The 20,190-nt window shown below is 38.3% G+C and overlaps 3 protein-coding genes across 4 annotated transcripts; 2 read left to right on the top strand and 1 right to left on the bottom strand.

Moving 5' to 3' along the window:
* Positions 1–8,146: 8,146 nt before the first annotated feature.
* On the top strand, positions 8,147–10,290 carry LOC149922197 (D-ribitol-5-phosphate cytidylyltransferase-like). Its single transcript, XM_090164156.1, has 9 exons — positions 8,147–8,434; positions 8,502–8,674; positions 8,729–8,826; positions 8,892–9,041; positions 9,109–9,213; positions 9,274–9,319; positions 9,482–9,567; positions 9,637–9,873; positions 9,930–10,290. Exons 1-9 carry the CDS (start codon positions 8,286–8,288, stop codon positions 10,020–10,022), a joined length of 1,137 nt encoding a protein of 378 aa, XP_090020282.1. The 5' UTR covers positions 8,147–8,285; the 3' UTR covers positions 10,023–10,290.
* Positions 9,968–10,715, bottom strand: LOC149922196 (DAZ-associated protein 2-like). Its single transcript, XM_090164157.1, has 3 exons — positions 10,549–10,715; positions 10,433–10,467; positions 9,968–10,368 (listed from the first exon to the last, which is right to left on the bottom strand). The coding sequence occupies exons 1-3, from the start codon at positions 10,613–10,615 to the stop codon at positions 10,072–10,074; spliced, it is 399 nt and encodes a 132-aa protein (XP_090020283.1). The 5' UTR covers positions 10,616–10,715; the 3' UTR covers positions 9,968–10,071.
* Positions 10,716–11,290: 575 nt separating this feature from the next.
* On the top strand, positions 11,291–16,148 carry Cul1 (cullin 1). Of its 2 annotated transcripts, none has more exons than XM_090164154.1 (12): positions 11,291–11,453; positions 12,118–12,367; positions 12,427–12,586; positions 12,667–12,834; positions 12,900–13,041; positions 13,108–13,523; positions 13,588–13,893; positions 13,959–14,211; positions 14,285–14,361; positions 14,425–14,928; positions 14,998–15,111; positions 15,177–16,148. In XM_090164154.1, exons 2-12 carry the CDS (start codon positions 12,198–12,200, stop codon positions 15,255–15,257), a joined length of 2,391 nt encoding a protein of 796 aa, XP_090020280.1. In that variant the 5' UTR covers positions 11,291–11,453; positions 12,118–12,197; the 3' UTR covers positions 15,258–16,148. The 2 variants fall into 2 exon arrangements, with proteins under 2 accessions (XP_090020280.1, XP_090020281.1); XM_090164155.1 differs by lacking the exon at positions 11,291–11,453 and adding an exon at positions 12,031–12,051.
* Positions 16,149–20,190: the final 4,042 nt, after the last annotated feature.

Here is a 20,190-nt window from a genome sequence, read left to right as displayed (position 1 = left end):
GTTTTATCGCAATTTTACACATTTCTTGCAGTAAAAATTACGTGATATTTACCGTAACCCCCCTCTCCTCCACGTGAGATTGGGTGAGATTCAGCTCGATCCCCTCCCTCCCCTAAATGCCTCACGTAATTTATGGACGCTCCCAAAGCTAAGACATAAGAAATTACCATAAAAGTATTGTAGCCGGCTAATTTAATTCGGAGCTATAATCAGCTATAATCAGCTAGGCTAATACCCAAGGCACCACCTTAGGCCTAAGTCATCATGCGACTTTTGAAGCCCTTAATTCAGGTGGCCGGGTTACAATGCGTAGGAGGGTGGTGGCAAGCCCTGCATGCCACGAGATCGAGCCAACAGCTCCCTACACTAACTATTACCGTTAACCTAGACACTTGGAGCCGGAGCCGTGGCTCCAGATCCGGCTCCGGCTTTTACCGGAACTAAAGCCGGAGCCGACTGGAGCCGATAGGGTTTAAGTCGGAGCTGTAGCCGGGCCTGGAGCCGAAGCCGACTCCGGAGTCGGAGCCATGCGGAGCACTATTTCAGTGTGGCCACAGTATTCTTGCGAGTCGTGAGCCGCCACGAGGTTGACGTATTGGACTCATAATTGGTTACGGCGGAGTGAAAGAGGAGTGATCACCGCTACAGCTTCCGTGTATATTTGGGAACTCCTATTGTTCGCTATTAATCAGGCGGTTTTGTACGCGCGAACTCATAGTCTTGGTGTCATTTGGTGACATCCTCATCTGCTCGGACTCCAAGACAGCTTTAACTATGATGCGCGCCGGTAATGGTGCTGATCCTTTACGCTTTCGGAGTCCTTGTAGCGAATGTCCCCGGTTGATAAAGTTGCGGTGATGCATTCCGGGCAACGAATCCGCCGACCGCTGTGCAAATGTGGGCGAATAAATTCGTCCCCCAATTGTAATAGTTTTCTTACCACACACTAAGGCTCGCCTGAAAGACAGAGCCAAAGATTTTGTCCTAAACCAATGGCGCCGCGAGTGGCAGACGTTTGCGAACGACAGGTTCGATGGGCAGTACAAGCTCGATCCATCGCGCGATCGGCTGGCAGTGCTGCGGTTGCCCAGATGGCTGGGCTCACTATTATCCCGTTTCAATTGTGATCGGATACCAACACATTAATTGCTATTTCACTTTAAACTAAGGGCAGATGCCTCGTGCAGAGGTTGTGGTAACAATCCAACTAAAACATTTAGTCACTAAATATTTACTTGCACTGCTGTGGCCACTCAACGTGTAAAGCTGTTGTCCTCCTTGTCGCGTGGCGGGTTTACTTCGGACATGTCGGGGACCTTTACACTCTACTGCGTGCTGTGCATATTAGATAATACCATAAGTAACATAATAACAATAAGTATGACAATTAACGAGATTTACAACCAAACTGATTTTCATAGTTATTGCGTAATCAAGATGTGTTCTCAGCACAGAGCCCTCTAGTGTCTAAAATATGCGAGACTTCCGCTAAGCCGAAATATCTGGTTTCCGATAGATAGGCGGAATATTAGGCTAAAATGATAAAAATTATAAAAGTTTTTCTCGGCGCCAGGAGCTCATGTTTTTTATCACGCGTGATTCGCACGCGGGCTTTAAAACAAAGCCAAAGCCCCTCGCGACTCCAGAACGTGCTCTCCGATATTAGGCTTAAATGTTTATCAAAAGGTAGTCATCCAAAACGGTAAGTCGCGAGTCCAAGTCATAGGTTGAAGAGAGTATCAGTGCTGAAAAAAGGTTCGGTTAAAAAATGACCATTAAAGCAATAGGAAGTGTCATACTTATTGTTATTATGTTACTTATACCTGTGTCTTCTTTCATTTTTGGTGGAGTTTTGTCCAACTGTTATTTAGTTTCAGTTGCCATTCATTTACTGCTGTCATTACATGCACCATGCATGGCCACGCTGCCACCTAGGAACAACAAACACAACACCCCACACAAGGAGAACGCAACCCGTCAAAAGTCGTGGATTTTCTTGTGTACATTTTTCATTGGCTAGACGCTTTAGCGCCTGCTGCCGTTGGAAGGGGAAAATTCGGAAATTGTCTTCCCCCCGCCCGTAAAACGTTCAACGTAAAGGCTCGTGACGCTCGTCCAATAAAATTCGTAGCTAGCTGCGTTCTCCTTGTGTTTGTTGCATAGAAATCTCATAGGTAACTAGAATGCTGCCGCCTACGGCCGAGCTTGACGCCAGTTCGCCTTGAACCTTCAGCCAATGAGAGGCCGTAGAGTGGTTCCGCCAAGGAGGATTATTATCCTCCTTGGATCCGCTACTATAGCGGGAGATAGGTGACGTCATTCTCTCTGGTGACATTAAATTCTTGGCAGAACCACTCTTTGAGCTCTGATTAGCTGAGATCTGGCAATTGTCTGCCACGGCGTTTGGCCCATTTGCCAGTTACACGGCAGCATTCTAGTTACCTATGAGATTTCTATGGTTTGTTGCTCCTAGCTGACACATAAAATAAATTAATAAAATAAATAAAAAAAATGTTAATACATTTTGGAAAAAAAAGAATTAAGGGTCTACAGTTCTGAGCTTCGTGAATGTTATTAAACTTCGTCTAGATAGCTCCACCTACTAATTATAACTATGCCCGTCCGTACACAATTTTTAGAATTTGTAAAGCGTTGTCCTATATGTGTAGTTCTAGCAGAGTAGTAGTACCTAGTTTAACTAGCGTCAATCTGCCAGAATTGACGCTCCAATAAATCAAAGACTATATATACGCTTCGCTAAATAGACTGGCGTGTTTAATGGCTCAACTTGAATACGCTAGCAGACGCTGGTCAAAATTTTCCCCGCGCTTCAGCAGTGCTACTAGTGGCGCCTCTAGCTATCACTTCTCTCATGTTTCGAAAGTGTTAACAGGTTTTTTGTATGGAGACGGCTGTCTAGTAGACGAAGCGTATATATCGAGGTACATATAGCCTCTGATAAATCATCCTCCCAGGAAATCGCCAAGAAGTAATATTTCCGAGAGCCAGGACCTGCAAGGCACTGTTTATATAGTGCTTGTTAAAACAATGAAAGTTTTTCACCTTTACGGCAGCAACAAGCGTTCCCTTTTAATCAGGTAGCTTTTTCGACATATTAAGGCTTGGCAAAAACACGACGTTCTGTTTACAGGTGGAAAGTTTCCATTATTTCAACAAGCACTATATAAACAATAACTTGTGGGTCCTGGTTCTCGGAAAAATTACTTATTGGCGATTTCCTGGGAGGATGATTTGTTTAAGTCATTGAATTGAGAATAGTACCGCTAGAATGACATAGGCGCGTCCGGGAGTCGTGGCTTAGCGAAACAAATTCTGAAATTTCGGGTCGGCGCACTCAGCCAGGCTTGGAAATAAGGATTATTTCTAAACTGGTCTATTTGGTCAGTGACTCCCAACTCTTGAATTATTCAAGTGGTCACGTAGACCAGTTGGTTAATAATACGGTAGATAATTTTGAATGAATAAACTGGACACTGGACCAGTGAACATCTAGCTTTTGAATAAAAAAACTGGTCCGAGCAATTAATAAACTGGTCTTTGAGCCAGTGACCACCGCTTATTTCCAAGCCTGCACTCAGCCGTCAACTCTATCATTATACGAGTGACGCCATCTATCACTTTCAAAGTACATTAGTACTATTAATTCAATTGTATCCACTCTAGAAATCCTTATTAGCAAGCACTCCTCCGGCTCGGGCCATCAGGATTTCTCATACGAACTCGACGATATTTAATTTCTCCAACCTCTCGACGTGACGGATTTTCAAGTTCGTTCTGTGATTATGTCCGGTGCCGGGCCCAATCAAATCCTTGTCTGCTAAAATCTCTCACCCGCACTTGCAACCTTATGCTATCGGGAAGCGTCCCAACCGAGATATGTCCGGTTCTATATTAGGCTTCTCTTTGCGCCCTCAAGGATGGCGGGATCCGTCCCATAGCTGTTTGTTGCACCCTCCGTCGGCTTGTCACGAAATTGGGCTGTTCTCCTATGATGCCTACTCTGGGCCCTCTCCTACGTCCGAAACAGTTAGGTTTCGGTACTCGCGGTGGCGCTGAGGCAGCAGTCCACGCCGCTATTCGTTTCGTAAACCATACCCATGGCAACGCTAAGGTCTTAGTCGAGGTGGATTTTCGTAACGCCTTCAACATGGTTCGTCGGGATCGCCTACTAGAAACCGTTTACAACGAACTCCCAGACCTTTATTTGTATCTGCGTCAATGCTATCAGGCTCCCTCCCATCTTGCCTTTGGGGAGGCGCTGATTTCCTCCGAAAGGGGCGTTCAACAGGGTGACCCCCTGGGTCCAGCGCGTTTTTGCCTAATCGTCGACCGCGTCGCCTCTCGTATGACATCAGAGTTCAACGTCTGGTACTTGGGTGACTCCTCTCTAGGCGGCAACCCCGCCGCCGTCCTCGCTGATCTTCGCGTACTTCAAGAATTGAGCACAGAAATCGGCCTCGAGCTGAATCCGTCGAAATGCGAACTGTTGATACTTAATCAAAGGAATTTAGACGAAGCCCACTTCAAATCCATGTTTTCACCAGTTGTCCCGGGTATTGCAGTTATCAGGCGCGACAAATATGTACTCCTAGGCGCTCCTCTCTCGAATGAAGCTATCTCCGACTGCCTGGCTTCCAAAACGAGAGCTTTGACTACTATGGTCACTAACCTCGAACACGTTTCCACCCATCACGGATTTTTCTTGTTAAAGAATTCCTTGGCGATCCCTAAACTTCTATATCTTCTCCGGAGCTCCCTGGTTGGGAGCGACGACGTTGGCCTTAACCATTTTGACAATACTCAACGACTTGCGCTCCAGGAAGTCACCAACACTCCTCTAGAATTGGGAGGTGCCCCCTGGGTGCAATCCTCGTAATCCGACACGCTTCGGACCTAGCCCTTCTAGCCTTCCTCTCCTCTTTTTCGAGTGTCTCCGATCTAGTGCGCGACATCCTCCCTGTGGATATCTCCGTTTCCGAAGATTCGGTATTTCGCGACGCCTTTCTCCAATGGGAGATTCGCACTAATTCTCGTTTACCGTCTCCCGACCTTTGGCGTCACCAGCGTACTTGGGAGACCCCTTTCGTGGATAAATCGGTCGCTTTCTTATCTGAACTCACTTCCGACGACAGGGAACAGGCCCGGCTTCTCTCCGTGAGCACGATGGAATCCGGGTGTTGGCCGTCCCCCTCGCTTGGTACGCTGTTGGATGATGACTCTTTTCGGATAACTGTTGGTCTCAGGTTGGGTACCCCGATCTGTGTTCCACATTCCTGTTCGTGTGGCAGCCACGTCGATTCGTTTGGCTCTCACGGATTAAGTTGTAAAAAGAGCTCCGGCCGTCTTTCTCTCCATGCTACTGTAAACGACATTCTGAAACGCGCTCTTGTTTCAGCCGGGGTCCCGTGCCAACTGGTGACAGTGGGGTGGTCGCGCGACGATGGTAAAAATCCCGACGGTTTAACTCAGGTTCCGTGGTCCGGAGGCAAATCGTTAATTTGGGATTTTACCTGTACCGACCCTCTCGCCCCATCTTACTTGGCTTCTTCTTCTTCGGCCCCTCTCTGGGCTGCAACCCAGGCTGAAATAAAGAAGAAAAACAAGTATCCCGGCCTCGAGCATCGCTACATTTTTATGCCCGTTAGCAGATGACCAGTTTATTAATTCAAAGTTTCTATCAATTTTGATTTCCCTATTCACCGGATTTCTATGTACCGCGTACTACCGTCGCACGTCGAGGCATTGCAGAGTACCTCGCTCGCATCCCTCGAATGAGTCAAACTGTCGAAGCCCCCTCTGGCCTCCAAGCATGGATTAACAATAACTCACAGGGATAGTTCTCTGCGAAAATAAGTTTGATTCAAACGCCATCGGTCCTAGCGGGTGAAATCACAACTAGGCCTAAGCGGAAACGATTTAATTCGGCGAGCAGACGGGCAGTTTCTTTGGCGCCGCGAAATCTAATGAATTTTTTGCATCGCGTTTCTGTTTTTAGTTTTTTAAATGTTTTCATCAGGTAATTTTTTTTGAATAATAATAATAATAATAATAATAATAATAATAATAATAATAATAATAATAGGGACTTGGCGGTACTACGTCACAGTTTTTTTTTTTTCAATAGTTTTTATCATGGGGAGAAAAATGTTACCACAATGGCGGCCATGGCCAAAGCTACGGAGTGCCAAGTCTCTATAGAATCCAATAACTGTTGAATTTTTATTGATGTAAAGCTAATTGCTATTTACCTATGCGATATAAAAAAAATTACGGCTTAAACAATGACAAATCCTATTAAATTCAGAATAAAATAATCTGCGGACCAATTTTACTGACAATCGCCATTTTTAAAAACCATATTAAAAAACCATAGTGTCGATTTCAGACACGAGATGGCGTTACGATATCCGGATTTGAATCGTTTTGGGGCGGAAAGTGGGGAGTGTGGGACTGTAATGGGGGAAGAGTTTGTAGCAAACGTACGTATTTTTGGCTGGCAATGATAGTTCTATGGAAGATAACTATCCCTGTGAGTTATTGTTAATCCATGCTCAAAGCCTCAAACTTGCAATCCTCTAGTCTCGCTTTCCCCGGACCGAGGACTCGGAGCTACGGGGCCTAGAGTAGAGAGAGAGAATACTTTAAATTACGAGGGTCTTCTAGGCTATGGCAGTAGTCTTATATGATATAGTACTATATAGTACTATTCTTGTGATACTCATAAAATAAAGTTAACTATTTTGAATACGTTTAAAATTATTGTTAGCAACATAATCTAACTTCTAAACATGTATAGGTTTTTTTAGGCTTATAAAATGACATTAGAACATTTTATATGAGATCAGTTTAATAATTCATAAGCTAGGGGGACACAGGTCATAATGACCAATTTAATCATTAATAATCTAAGGGGTCAATGGTCATAAGGACCATTTAAATAAAATACCTTATTTCCAAGGCTGGTTTAAGCGCCTATTCTAAAAGTTGAAAAAGGTAATATTTACGATGCATTGGAGTACCCGACGAAACAGAATTAAGCTATGGGCGTAACTACAGCGTAAAACATTATAAATTGCTTTTAAACTTGAAAAAAATTACGGAAAAAATTATCTAATCAACTAAAATCTTTGTTTACTATTTATAATAATTAAAAAAGCCATAGTTATCTAAAAATACGAATAAAAAACTTTAAATACAAAGAAAATTAAAACAAATGGCGCTACCATTGTCTAAATTTTTTCGAACGCGATCTTGGAATTTTCCTTTAATTTACTCACATTTGACATAAGAAAATTAATATGATGAAATAAATATTATTTCATGAAATTAACGTTATTGATACTACAATAATATCAAATATGAATAGAAAAAGTGTAATGATCAATTAATTTGGTGGGGGGGGGGGGGGATTATAGTAGACCTAATATTACCGTTTGATAAATTTTCTGCTTTAGGAGAAGGATTTCTTACTTTTTTATCAAACGATGGAACACTTATTGTAGTATCATTGTCGTTAATTTCGAACAAATTGACCGGGTCATAATTTAGTTACTCCAAATTAATATGATAGACATGATCCGTATTAAACGCCTTCAATGTTTCGTAAATATAGCAGTTGCATTTTTACATTTTATATCAATCGATAGAACCAGGAAAACACAATTGACATTAATTTAAATTAGGCTGACTGCCATAATAATTACCGGCCAATAGATGAATCATGTTTAGTATCTATCTATCTATTTATCTATCTTTAAATTTGGCAAACGGTAGTATTCGGTCTACTATAACCACCCCACCCAAATTAATTGATCATTACACTTATAATATTAAAAAATATTAATTTCAATCAATTTTCATAATTATATTACATTAAACACATTTCCTTTGTCAAATTTTAGTAAATTAAAGGAACATTCAAAAATCGCGGTCGAAAAATATAAGACAATGGTAGCGCCATCTGTTTTAGTTTTCTTTGTAGTTTGTTTTATCTTCGTATTTTTAGATAACTAAATTACCTATGGCATTTTGGTTATTATAAATAGTAAACAACGTTTTTGGTGTATTAGATAATTTTCCCCGCAATTTTATTCAAGTTTAAAAGCAATAGCTTAATTCTGTTTCGTCGGGTACTCAACTGCATTTTAATTAATATCTTTTCCAAATTTCAGAATTCTAGCAGATTGACAATGATCCTAATTTACTAATTCCTTACGTATTGGTCAATTTTACAATTTCATTAATTTAAATTGTCTATTGTTTAAATGTCGGAAATTAAGAATGATCACTTTAGAGTATCGGTTGTTTTACCTGCTTCGGGTAATGGCGAGAGAATGGGGCTATTAGAACCAAAACAATTCTCTTTAGTAAGAGGGAAGCCTCTTCTCCAACATACTGTCAATGCATTTCTCAGGTACTGAGTACTTAAATGAAATACCCGGTGTTGTAATTATAGAATAATTTAAACGTTTAATTTTTAGAATCTCCAAGATAGGAAAAATATTAATAACTGTCCCTGATAAGTGTGTAGAGATTGTTATAGAAATGCTAAATTCAGCAACCAACACAAGTACGCCAGAAATTATAGTATTAGTAGGTGGGACAACCAGACACAGGTCTATAAAAAAAGCTTTAAATCATTTAAAAAACATAGGTACCATGATTAAATATTTATTCAAGAAAATTACTACGAAAGATTTAATTTTAGGTGTTGAATCAGAAGTTGTAGTTATTCATGATGCGGTAAGACCTCTGGTTCCAGATGATGCTTTAGCCAGCATTATTAATGAAGCTTATATACATGGGGTATTTTTGAAATACTGAAGTGGTAATTAAAAATTCTTATATTGACATCCATTTCATTCATTCAGTCATGCGGAGTCATACGTCCCCTGGTATCAACAGTTATTACTAGAGACAGTAACAATTTTTTAAATGAATCTTTGGACAGGGCATTGTACTTTAACAGTGAAATGCCACAAGCATTTAAACTGTCAGTTGTACTTGATGCTTATAACAAAGTAAGGTAACGAATATCACTATTCCCTCCCCCATGATTTCGACAAATAAATCTAGATCTATTTCAAGTGCACAGATCATGATTTAGATTATGGCACAGAATGCCTTCAACTGGTATTAAAATATGCCAATGTAAGAGCCAAATTAATCGAGGGCCCTTCTGATTTATGGAAGGTTGGTAGGCTGTTGTGTTTTCAATCTCCTGACCAAGAAATTGATATATTATACCCATAGGTAACCTATAAAAAAGACTTATATGCAATAGAAGGAATACTTGCTGGTAATAAATTTTTTTATCAGAGTGGGAATTTCTTGGTATAACACAATTAAGCTTTCTCAATTTTAATCTCAGATACAATAGCTCAAAATGTTAAAATCAAGAAATTGCCAGGTCTTTTTCAATTGAAAAGTGTTAATAATGAAATCTTAATTTTATTTTAAGAGAAAGAAATTATACATGTTATTAATTGTGAAAATAAGGCTCTTAGAAATACCCTGCATAATACAATATCATCTCGATTTAAAAGGGTTATTAGTTTACTTAAGCTTTACAAAATATAAATTTTGCCAAAAATTTATAACAAACCATTAGTTTAGGTTGAATTTACAAAAAATATCACTTTGGAATGTGATAATTTCGTCGAGTTTCACCAAAATGGATCGCTGATTGAAATATTGGACTTTGTAGAATGCTACAATCACGACAATAGACAAGTTCATGTAGTATATGATCCAGCACCAACCGTTAATACTACATTATCATGTTTGAGGCTCAAATGCCAAGCTTGTGCGAGAAATAATAGCAATGGAATTAATTTTATCTGCGTATTAAACGTAAGCTACATTTATCACTAATATTAAATAATACTGATTTATATTTAACATTTAAGGTAAAAGAACTAGAAACCAACATTAAAGAATTATCTGATCTGATTTTAACACTTTTATTTGATAAAATTACTGGCCAAATTTTGTATTTTTAAATTAAACAAATTTTTTTGTTTGTTATGGTAGAATTACTGTAAGTGTTTTCTACCAGAAAGTGTACCCTCCCCCACCAGTTCCATCCAAGAATGTTTGCTTCTTTTGTCCAGCTACTACATTTTGACCTTGCATCATCGCCATTTGAGCAGCATTGGGCATAACTCCAGGTGGTGGAGGTGGTATATTTGGTTTCGCATTCTTATCAAATCGCGCTCCAGCGTCGAAAGCCATTGGCATGTGTACTGTCCCTTGGGGCATCATCTGGGGCATAGCCCCATAAGCTGGTGGTGGACCACCAGTAGGTGCTATATTGTATGGAGGCATAGCGGATGCCCCCATAGGAGCCTGAATTAAAATTGCGTGTTAATAAAAATAGACCTGGTTAATTTAATTTGTTCTTGTAATTTACCGCCGAATACGGTGGAGGTGGACCAGAGGGAGGAACTGTTATCAGAAAAAAAAATTAGCCTTGGAGAAGTGTTACAACTTTTAAGTAAATGAATTAAGAAAAAAATAGACTGGTACCTCCAGTTGGATAGGCTGTTGGATACATTGGAGGTGCTGATGAAGGAGGATATTTCTTTTGCTCCATTTTCTTTTAATTGTTTCTACTGAAACTTTGCTATATTTAACGGTATGAAACAGCGTAGAAAACGGAAAGATAAATTTCCTCAATGTTACGCAATTATCGTCATATCTGACGTATAAGTCGATCAAAGCGCCATCGGGTAGACCTATTTGGCCTTTTTTCCTGGAATCGATTCTTTATCGGGTAAATTTAGTTATTTATGAAATTAATAGTTATTCGTCTGTTAAGCTGTTCCCGGTTTGTGTACAGACATACCAAAAAGATACACTCTAATATTACATTTATAATTGAGATCCAACTGAAAGAAAAACAACGTTTATACATGAAAATTGCTACAAAACACAATATTTTAATTTGCTTTTATTTTTTAATTTATCTTATTTAAAATTGTTACTTATTCGATTATTCAAAACAAATTATAAAAAAGCAAGCAAATTTGAAATCATGGGCGCGTTAATTTGATAAGAACTCTTCTATAGCCTTGCTCTAGCTTATATGGTTAATCATGGGCCAATAAGAGAGACTAAGAGGTGTTACGAACTCTTATTGGCTGTTTTTCTGAAACGTCATTGTGAAGTTTCGGAAATTTATCTGCTAGTAGTTTTAGACCAAATTACGTCAGTAGAAGGTCATTTACAGTGTTACTGTGGTGCCTCTACCGTCAAAATTTGAAAGTAGTCTAGTTGCTCAGTTGCTGGGGTAATCGGACTCGGGAGTTGGGCTTGGGCCTAATACTTTTTGTTTACTTTATTAAAAAAAAACGTAATTCAGAAATGATAGAGTTAGAATAATAAAGTTAATTTATTATTATTTAACTTCAATCCCCGTTTCTACTAGGAAGGTACGTTTTAAACTTGCTTATTTTCAACTCAGGGACGCAACTTTGTTTTCCTTTATGTCTGCCTATTTTTTCAAGCCTTGGCTCTTTTCGTTGCCCGCCATTTAATGCGTTATGAAAAAGCTTGTTCTACAACATTTTTATTTTCCAGTCGGTAATCTCTGAATAATGCAACTGAATCAAATTTCAATGTTCCAAATAGGGCTATATTCATCAATTAAATCTGAAATTTAATATAAAGTTATAGCTCTTAGCTAAATTTATAGATTGTATGGTATTTTCAAATATCACAGGGTGACCCTATGCCAAAAAATGGTCTCTTGGGTATTTATCAACACAATTAAGTGCAAAATATAAAAATATTTGCTGTATATTAAGTAACTATCGGCGTATTTTGTGTTTAATTTTACCAAATATGATATATATTTAGATTGTTTCCCAATAATTTTAGTTTTAAAATTGAAGGAAACCAGGGAAAATTACTGGTGCAAGAAGTAGGTCAGAATTGGTTATGCTTCCCTTGACATGAACTGTAGCTTATTCTAGAGATTTTACACCAATTTTAAGACCAAAAAAGCATCTTGAGTTTCTTATGCATAATGTAGGCTGTATTGTAATAATTCATTTGTATACTTTTATGAAAAGTTTTACTTAATTTTCTCCTTAGGTGAAAAGATATTTGCTTAGGAGAATCATTTCACCAACTTTCAAAATAAAGTAAAGGGAGAGTTCTCTCGTTTTCCGAGAATGTCTAGCTCCAGCAGCTCTGCGTCCCAGTCATCTAGGACTCAAAACACACATGGGCTGAAGCAAATTGATTTAGATCAAATATGGGGTGACCTTAAGGAAGGGATTGAACAAGTTTACACCTATAAAAGTCAAAATATGTACCGTACACGATACATGGAACTTTACACGTATTATACATTTTTATATTGTTGTTGAGTTAGATTCTAACATGTAGAATGGTTTTTAGGCATGTATATGACTATTGTACCAGCGTGCATCAAGCTGTTCGTTCATCATCAACAAAGTCAAAAAAGGGTCATCCACCCGGTGGTGCCCAGTTTGTTGGGCTAGAATTATACAAAAGACTGAAGGATTTTCTTAAAAATTATTTAGTGGGGCTTCAGAAAGTAAGAGTTTTTCAATTGAAAGCCATAGTTCCACTCTCAGAGTTAATGATGTTGTGTTTTTTTTTAATTTTTTTTGCTAGGATGGGGTTGATCTTATGGACGAGGAGGTTTTAAGGTTCTACACAAAGCAATGGGAGGAGTATCAGTTCTCGAGTAAGGTTCTGAATGGTATATGTTCATATTTAAATCGTCACTGGGTTAAACGCGAATGTGACGAAGGAAAGAAAGGAATCTATGAAATTTACCAAGTAATGTTAAAGTTATTTTCTTTAAATGTGGTTCTTTTAAGGGAATATTTATGCTTTTATTTTAGCTGGCTCTCGTATCATGGAGAGATAATTTATTTAAACCTCTACATAAACAAGTAACCAATGCTGTTCTTAAGTTAATTGAGAAAGAAAGGAATGGAGAAACAATCAATACGAGGCTAGTTAGCGGTGTTATGAATTGCTATGGTCAGTTTCTCATTGTTAATTTTTAATTCAATTAAGGATTTTGCCTGTTAAAATTATTATTTTCAGTTGAGCTTGGTCTAAATGAAGATGACCCGGCTGCCAAAGGCCAGAATCTCTCTCTGTATAAAGAAGCTTTTGAGAATACTTTCTTAGAAGACACTGAACGATTCTACACGCGTGAAAGCACAGAATTTCTCCGTCAAAATCCAGTGACAGAATATATGAAAAAAGGAGAACAAAGACTGTTAGAGGAACAACGTAGAGTGCAACTATATCTACACGAAACTACCTTAGACGCTTTAGCAAAAACGTGTGAAAAAGTCCTCATTGAAAAGCATTTGGAAATATTTCACGCTGAATTTCAAAATCTGTTAAATGACGATAAAAATGATGATCTTGGTCGAATGTTCCAGCTTGTTTCGAGGATACCAGATGGACTTGGTGAACTCCGTAATTTACTCGAAGTACACATACATACCCAGGTTAGATTTGAAACTGATGCTCGAGCATTGCTGATATAGAAACTATAAGATAGGTGTTTTTTAGGGGCTATCTGCAATTGGTAAATGCGGGGAATCAGCTGTTAACGAACCAAAATTGTACGTTAATACCATCCTTGATGTTCACCGAAAATACAATGCCCTTGTGATGACCGCATTCAGCAACGAAGCTGGTTTTGTTGCTGCTTTGGACAAGGCCTGTGGAAAGTTCATTAATAACAATTCTGTCACCAAAATGGCCAATTCTTCCAGTAAATCACCCGAATTATTGGCAAAATACTGTGATTTATTACTGAAGAAAAGTTCCAAAAACCCAGAAGAGTCGGAACTAGAGGATACGTTAAATCAAGTGGTATGTATGCTAGTATGGCAATGCACTTTTTATTTTGTTGTTAATTTTTTCAAATTTGGTAACAGATGATAGTGTTCAAATACATCGAAGACAAGGATGTCTTCCAAAAATTCTACAGCAAAATGTTGGCCAAGAGATTAGTTCAACATATGTCCGCTAGTGATGACGCTGAAGCTAGCATGATCTCTAAACTGAAGCAAGCTTGTGGTTTTGAATACACGTCCAAATTACAAAGAATGTTTCAAGACATTGGAGTTAGCAAGGACCTAAATGAGCAGTTTAGGAAGCATCTATTGAACTCCAATGAACCTTTAGATCGTAATAATAACATATTAATTACCGATAAGATGCGATTAGTAGGAATTTATTCTTATATCTCATTATTGTACAGTTGATTTCAGCATTCAAGTTCTGAGCTCTGGTTCCTGGCCTTTTCAACAATCATTCACGTTTGCACTGCCCCAAGAGGTATTAAAAGCCATCTTAATCTCTCCTTAACTTTTGTATCACAATGTGGTTCTATTTTTAAAGCTGGAACGTAGTGTACAGAGATTTACAACTTTCTACAGTAGCCAACATAGTGGTCGCAAGCTACATTGGCTTTATAATATGTCTAAAGGAGAGCTAGTAACCAATTGTTTCAAGAATCGCTACACCCTACAAGCTTCAACCTTTCAAATGGCTGTTTTGCTTCAATTTAACACGGCTGATGCGTTTACAATCACGCAATTACAAGAAAGCACACAAATAAAAATGGACTTTCTCGTTCAAGTCATACAGATTCTGTTGAAATCTAAGCTACTAAACGCTTCTACTCCTCCGGGAGTGGCTGGTACTTCTACGCCTTCTCCCGCCATTTGCGATGATGAAGATGGGGAAGGGGATTTAGCGGCGACCACCTCGGTTTCCCTTTATTTTGGCTACAAAAACAAGAAGCTTCGCGTCAATATAAACGTTCCCATGAAAACTGAAATGAAAGTTGAACAAGAAACCACTCATAAACACATAGAGGAAGACCGAAAGCTTCTTATTCAAGTCCGTGCCACTTTCATTAAGAGTTTCATTGTTTGTACTACTATTTTTTACATTTTTACCTTTCGCTAGGCGGCTATTGTACGAATCATGAAGATGCGAAAGATTCTCAAACATCAGCAACTTTTGGCTGAGGTACTAAACCAACTCTCCTCCAGGTTCAAACCACGTGTGCCTGTTATAAAAGTACGGTTCACTTGTTCTATTTACATAAACAGGTAATAATTTTAACGCCTTATAATTCCGTACAGAAATGCATTGATATTCTAATTGAAAAAGAGTATTTGGAGAGAACTGATGGACAGAAAGACACTTACAGCTATTTGGCGTGATGACCGCCTCTTTCTTAACACGCATCAGTAAAAAGAAATTTACCGGTAGTTTAAAGTAATTTGGTGGACTTGTTTCGGATTTTATATTTCCGAGACTTAGTAACAGAGTGGGATGGTAATGCGGGAAGTGACGTTTATTTTTTACAATTAGCCCTATTTAAATTCTTCACTAATGGGAGAAATATCACTTTAATTTTCGCATTGTCTAATTGAAATAAATGCGGGTATTGTGTTTCAATGCCTGCGCTAAAGTATGTAGCTGGAATTTGGAAGATGGATTTAAGTGTATAGAATTTTTTTACATTGAAATTTTCCGCTTTCCCCTTAGAAAAAAAACTTTTTAAATTTATTTTGCGGGGAATCCAGTTTCCATTCTACAGATGGAACTACATTATAAATATATGTCAAATAGCCTATTAGATAAAAGTAACGTGAAGGTTTTTAAAAAAAATCCTGTCTTTATGTGAAGTGTGTGAAAACGTTTTGAACTTGAACTGATGGTTTGACCAAGAGTATAACAAGGACAAGGTGATCGCTTTGTCACTTGACCTGTTGCCCCATTCCTCCACCCCCCCCCCCCCTTCCTTGTACAGTAACGATTTCATTATTTTATTTCTTTGTTCATCATACTTGCTATCAGAAATTTATATTTTTCCCAAAACATACGTACTGGTTAGGAGTTTTTCAAACCTTGTATAATAATAAATGAAATATGTAAAGTGTGACGGAAAGTAGCATAGCTCTTTTACAACAAATAATTGCTAAATAAACTTAATTTAATTAGTGTTTGTGTTGTGAATCTTATTTCTGATAGCCAGTATGATTATATAATGCCCCTTGGGTGATAAACAATGTATCATAATAATAATGAAAAAATATTTGTAACCAAAATTGGTAATTATTTGGCGTTAGGGATTGTTTGATAATCAACAATTGGACGCTAGAAGTTCAAAAGACTATAGAGGCTAACAGATTACACTAGAAAGAGCTACACTTATTGCTGTTGTGTAAATTGGTTAAAGCAACGTAGTCATTAGTTAAAACACAGCGTGCTACATGTTTACGTATGATAATATAGTTAAGACCCGCAAGATGGCGATAACTTCGCCGTTGATATTGGAAATCAGAATATTTAAAATGGCGCGAGCTTGAAAAACAGTTTTCTAAATGAATGATTAGAACCATAGAAATTTCATAAGTAACTAGAATGCTGCCGTGTAACTGGCAAATGGGCCAAACGCCGTGGCAGACGATAGCCAGATCTCAGCCAATCAGAGCTCAAAGAGTGGTTCTGCCAAGAATTTAATGTCACCAGAGAGTGACGTCACCTATCTCCCGCTATAGTAGCAGATCCAAGGAGGATTATTATCCTCCTTGGCGGAACCACTCTACGGCCTCTCATTGGCTGAAGGTTCAAGGCGAACTGGCGTCAAGCTCCAGCCGTAGGCGGCAGCATTCTAGTTACCTATGAGATTTCTATGATTAGAACCGTAGACTGATGGGATCTTGAAATCATGTACGCACCGAAACAGGTATCGTTAGTCGGTGGCATCAAAGATAATTTAAACTCGTACCCTAGATTCGAAATCACTCTCTCGCGCGTTGCCGATAGTGTTTACCCACTTCCCGGCGGAACTCAGAAAAAATTCGCTCCTTACCGCAACCACGGCCAACTTCGATCACGCGCTATATAGCGCGGTAGCGCGTGTTCGAAGTTAGCCGTGCCACAACGATGGAGCCCGATTTTTCTGAGGTCACGTGCCGGAAAAGGGTAAACGCTTCGTAACAAAACCGTCAATGGGAAAGCTCTCAGTATTCGAATCTAGGGTACGAGTTTAAATTATCTTTGGTAAAAGCCTCACGAGAAAACGCGCTATCGACAAACGCCGTGATTTCGAATCTAGGGTGCGTAGTTATATCTAGGAGCAATAGTTCAAGGTCATTGAAATTTTTAAACTAAAGACCCTTAATCCTGATGAGGATATGTAGCAAATTTCAATACTCTAACACGAGTATCTTTAGAGTTATCAGCTCCCGAACCTCGCTTTCGACACGTTATCAACTTAACGACCTTATTGTTTTTCATCTAGCATTTCTGGGCTTCCTATTGGTCAAATCGGATCAGCTCAAAGCTATTTGTACTTAAAAAGTAACGTGGAACACGTTTCTAATTGGTACCAACTTTCTAACCCTTACGGTTCTCGAGTTAGTTTTTGGATGACCTTGAAGACATGGTTCAAGGTTATCGACATTTTCGCAGTAGGTTTCCCCCTACATCTTGTATACGACTTGAAAATTTCAAAATCGTACCTAAAACAGATTTTGAGATATTCGCCATGGTTCATTTTTTAGTGGACACCCTGTATTATCTTTGGCATCAGGTTTGCTTTTCAGTGCTCCCGCCAGCAGTAGGCACGTGCCTATGTTCAAAAATTTTAGGCCTATTTTAGGGGCCTCTAAAAGTTTAAAAAAATTGCCTCTGGGGCCTCCAAATGTGATTTTTAAATTTTATTTATTTTTAAAAATTGGTCATCTAGCCCCCTAAAAAAGAACTCCCATTCAATTCCAATTTCCAAGAGTCCTAAATGGCCCTAACAAAACGTTCCCTTTTGAACCACCTATACTCGAAATCAATATTACTTGAGTACACAAACAAAGGCAGCGAACTCTGTGGTTTCTGCTTTTGGTAGTGTACTCTGTTAACATTGATATAGAGTATATGACAAAAGACTGGCCCGGGACAGGGAAGTCCGTCGTGCAAGGAAAGCAGCAAAAAAAAACCACCTGTTCGCCTCAGTGATAACTTAGCTCCAACCAACACAATAAACATAAGCTTAGTTTCTAGGAATTCTACAAAAGGGGGCATAAAGTGAGAAACTGGTTTTCTTTAATACGACTTAAACAATTGCAACGCTTAAACGAAGGGAAATCCCAGCGGAGCTGAAGTCGAAGCGTAAAGCATCGTACCAGTCACTACTTTGAATAGAGAGCGTCCTGGGGATTAGGGTTTTTTATTTTTTACTCCTTGTCCCTTTTGCGAAATCACGTGATATCAGTGACCACTGATCGTAGAGAAAGGAGCTAGACCTTCGGTGGTCGGACTTGTCCCAGATAACGCGCGTTTCTTCATTTCGTTTTCTGCTCCTGAACAAACAGGTAGTTCTCAATTTCGATTCTCTCCCAGTCAAATTTTTTCTAAGTCTTCCGAGACTAACTTTGCCAATACAGCCTTTTTAAAGGCTATTTAGCGGTTTTAAGCTAATTTTGAAACAGCCTTTTTCAAGGCTAATTAGCTATTCTAGCTAAATTATTCAAAAAGCCCTTTTCAAGGCTAATTAGCTATTCTAGCTAAATTATTCAAAAAGCCTTTTTCAAGGCTAATTAGCTATTCTAGCTAAATTATTCAAAAAGCCTTTTCAAGGCTAATTAGCTATTCTAGAAAAAATATTCAAACCGCTTTTTTCAGGGCTTTGATATAGCTGGTATTATTAAAAAGTCTGTTTGAAGACTACATACCAGAAAATTTTTATCTGGGTCCCAAAAATGAGAAAAATGGAAAAGGGAAGATACATGTAGTTTCGTTAGTAATCAGAAAGGTGCAATGGCACTTTTTTTGAAATCGTCGGCGCAAAGCCATAACTATAGTTCTGAGAAAAACCTAGTCAAAGAATTGGGAAAGGGTTTAGAATCCTTGGAGACTGATAACAGTCACTGTTTTAATAATACTGCTGAAGTTCTTCCAAACGTCAGTACTGATATGGAAATGGAACTGACTCATGAAGGAGAAATTGCAGAAGTAATTGCAAACCCCAACTCTAACCATGCACAAAATACATCAAACAACCTGTCCAATTCAAAATAAATGGGCTTACAGGCGTTGAATAATATTAGTCTAGATAAAGATTGCCTTCCAGTTCAGCCAAAACTAAATCCTTTTCCTAAAAGATTAATTGGCGGTAAAAATCGAGTTTTCAATTCTTCTTGGTATGACAAATATCAAATGATTGAATATTCAGTTGCAAAGGATGCAGTGTATTGTTTTTGTTGCCGTCATTTTTTAGGCAGTAGAAACACTGCATTTCTAAAGGGATTTTCGGATTGGAAAAACATGGGGACACAATTCGAAGAACACTTCACTTCCAACGAATCTTCTCACCAACTATCCTACAAAATGTACTTAGACTACATGGAATCCAAATCCCGTGGATCAATAGTTTGCCAGGTTAACGACCACCATAGACTAGACGTTATTAGAAACAGAGAGGTCCTATCTACACTCGTGGAAGTGATTATTTTATGTGCCCAACAAGATTTAGCACTTCAGGGGAACACTTACACATCCGCCGACAATATTGGGAATAGGGGAAACTTTATTGCAATATTAGATATTTAAAAAAAATGTCATGATTTAAAAGCAAGTTTAGTGAGAAAAATTATTGTTCAAGAGGTCAACTACTATAGGGTAGTTTGGGCGCTTGCCCAACGTGTTTAGCTCCGGGGGTCCGAATTAAAACGTAATAATTAGATTACTTTGAAATTTAAAATTGTCAAAACTATTTTAAGCACTAAACAAGAGGCTGTTTTACACATCAATATTAATTTAATAAGTTAAAACACAACAATAAAACAGTTCAGCTTGAAATAGCGCGAAACTAGACAATGGCCACTGTAGTCTTCCCCCTTAACAATGGGGGAGACAAGCCTAAATAAGTAGTTGTTGAATTTGGGTAAAGAGGTAATCGTAGGGTGGAATTCTTCGATTAAAAGTAAAGTTGGTAATATTTATTTGTAAATAATATACTTAATAATAAAAAATTTATTAATTTAATAATAATAAAACTTTTATTAATTTAATAATAATAACATTTTTATTAATTTAATAATGATAAAATTTTTATTAATTTAATAATAATAACATTTTTATTAATTTAAT

This window comes from Leiobunum rupestre, chromosome 11, assembly GCF_980474605.1.
Source record: "Leiobunum rupestre chromosome 11, qqLeiRupe1.1.hap1, whole genome shotgun sequence".
NCBI classification, from domain to species: Eukaryota; Metazoa; Arthropoda; class Arachnida; order Opiliones; family Sclerosomatidae; genus Leiobunum; species Leiobunum rupestre.
The sequence above is the reverse complement of the archived record's forward strand: the minus strand, read 5'-3'. Positions and strand labels throughout refer to the sequence as shown.

Excerpts from the sequence above, each read along its gene's own strand:
- LOC149922197 (XM_090164156.1), top strand. The coding sequence starts at position 8,286 with ATGTCGGAAATTAAGAATGATCACTTTAGAGTATCGGTTGTTTTACCT. Across the intron at positions 8,435-8,501 it reads ACTGTCAATGCATTTCTCAG|AATCTCCAAGATAGGAAAAA; the intron begins GTACTGAGTACT and ends TTTAATTTTTAG. Across the intron at positions 9,214-9,273 it reads GCCCTTCTGATTTATGGAAG|GTAACCTATAAAAAAGACTT; the intron begins GTTGGTAGGCTG and ends TTATACCCATAG.
- Cul1 (XM_090164154.1), top strand. The coding sequence starts at position 12,198 with ATGTCTAGCTCCAGCAGCTCTGCGTCCCAGTCATCTAGGACTCAAAAC. Across the intron at positions 12,368-12,426 it reads CGATACATGGAACTTTACAC|GCATGTATATGACTATTGTA; the intron begins GTATTATACATT and ends AATGGTTTTTAG. Across the intron at positions 14,362-14,424 it reads CGTTTGCACTGCCCCAAGAG|CTGGAACGTAGTGTACAGAG; the intron begins GTATTAAAAGCC and ends CTATTTTTAAAG.
- LOC149922196 (XM_090164157.1), bottom strand. The coding sequence starts at position 10,615 with ATGGAGCAAAAGAAATATCCTCCTTCATCAGCACCTCCAATGTATCCA. Across the intron at positions 10,468-10,548 it reads AACAGCCTATCCAACTGGAG|TTCCTCCCTCTGGTCCACCT; the intron begins GTACCAGTCTAT and ends TTCTGATAACAG. Across the intron at positions 10,369-10,432 it reads CACCTCCACCGTATTCGGCG|GCTCCTATGGGGGCATCCGC; the intron begins GTAAATTACAAG and ends ATTTTAATTCAG.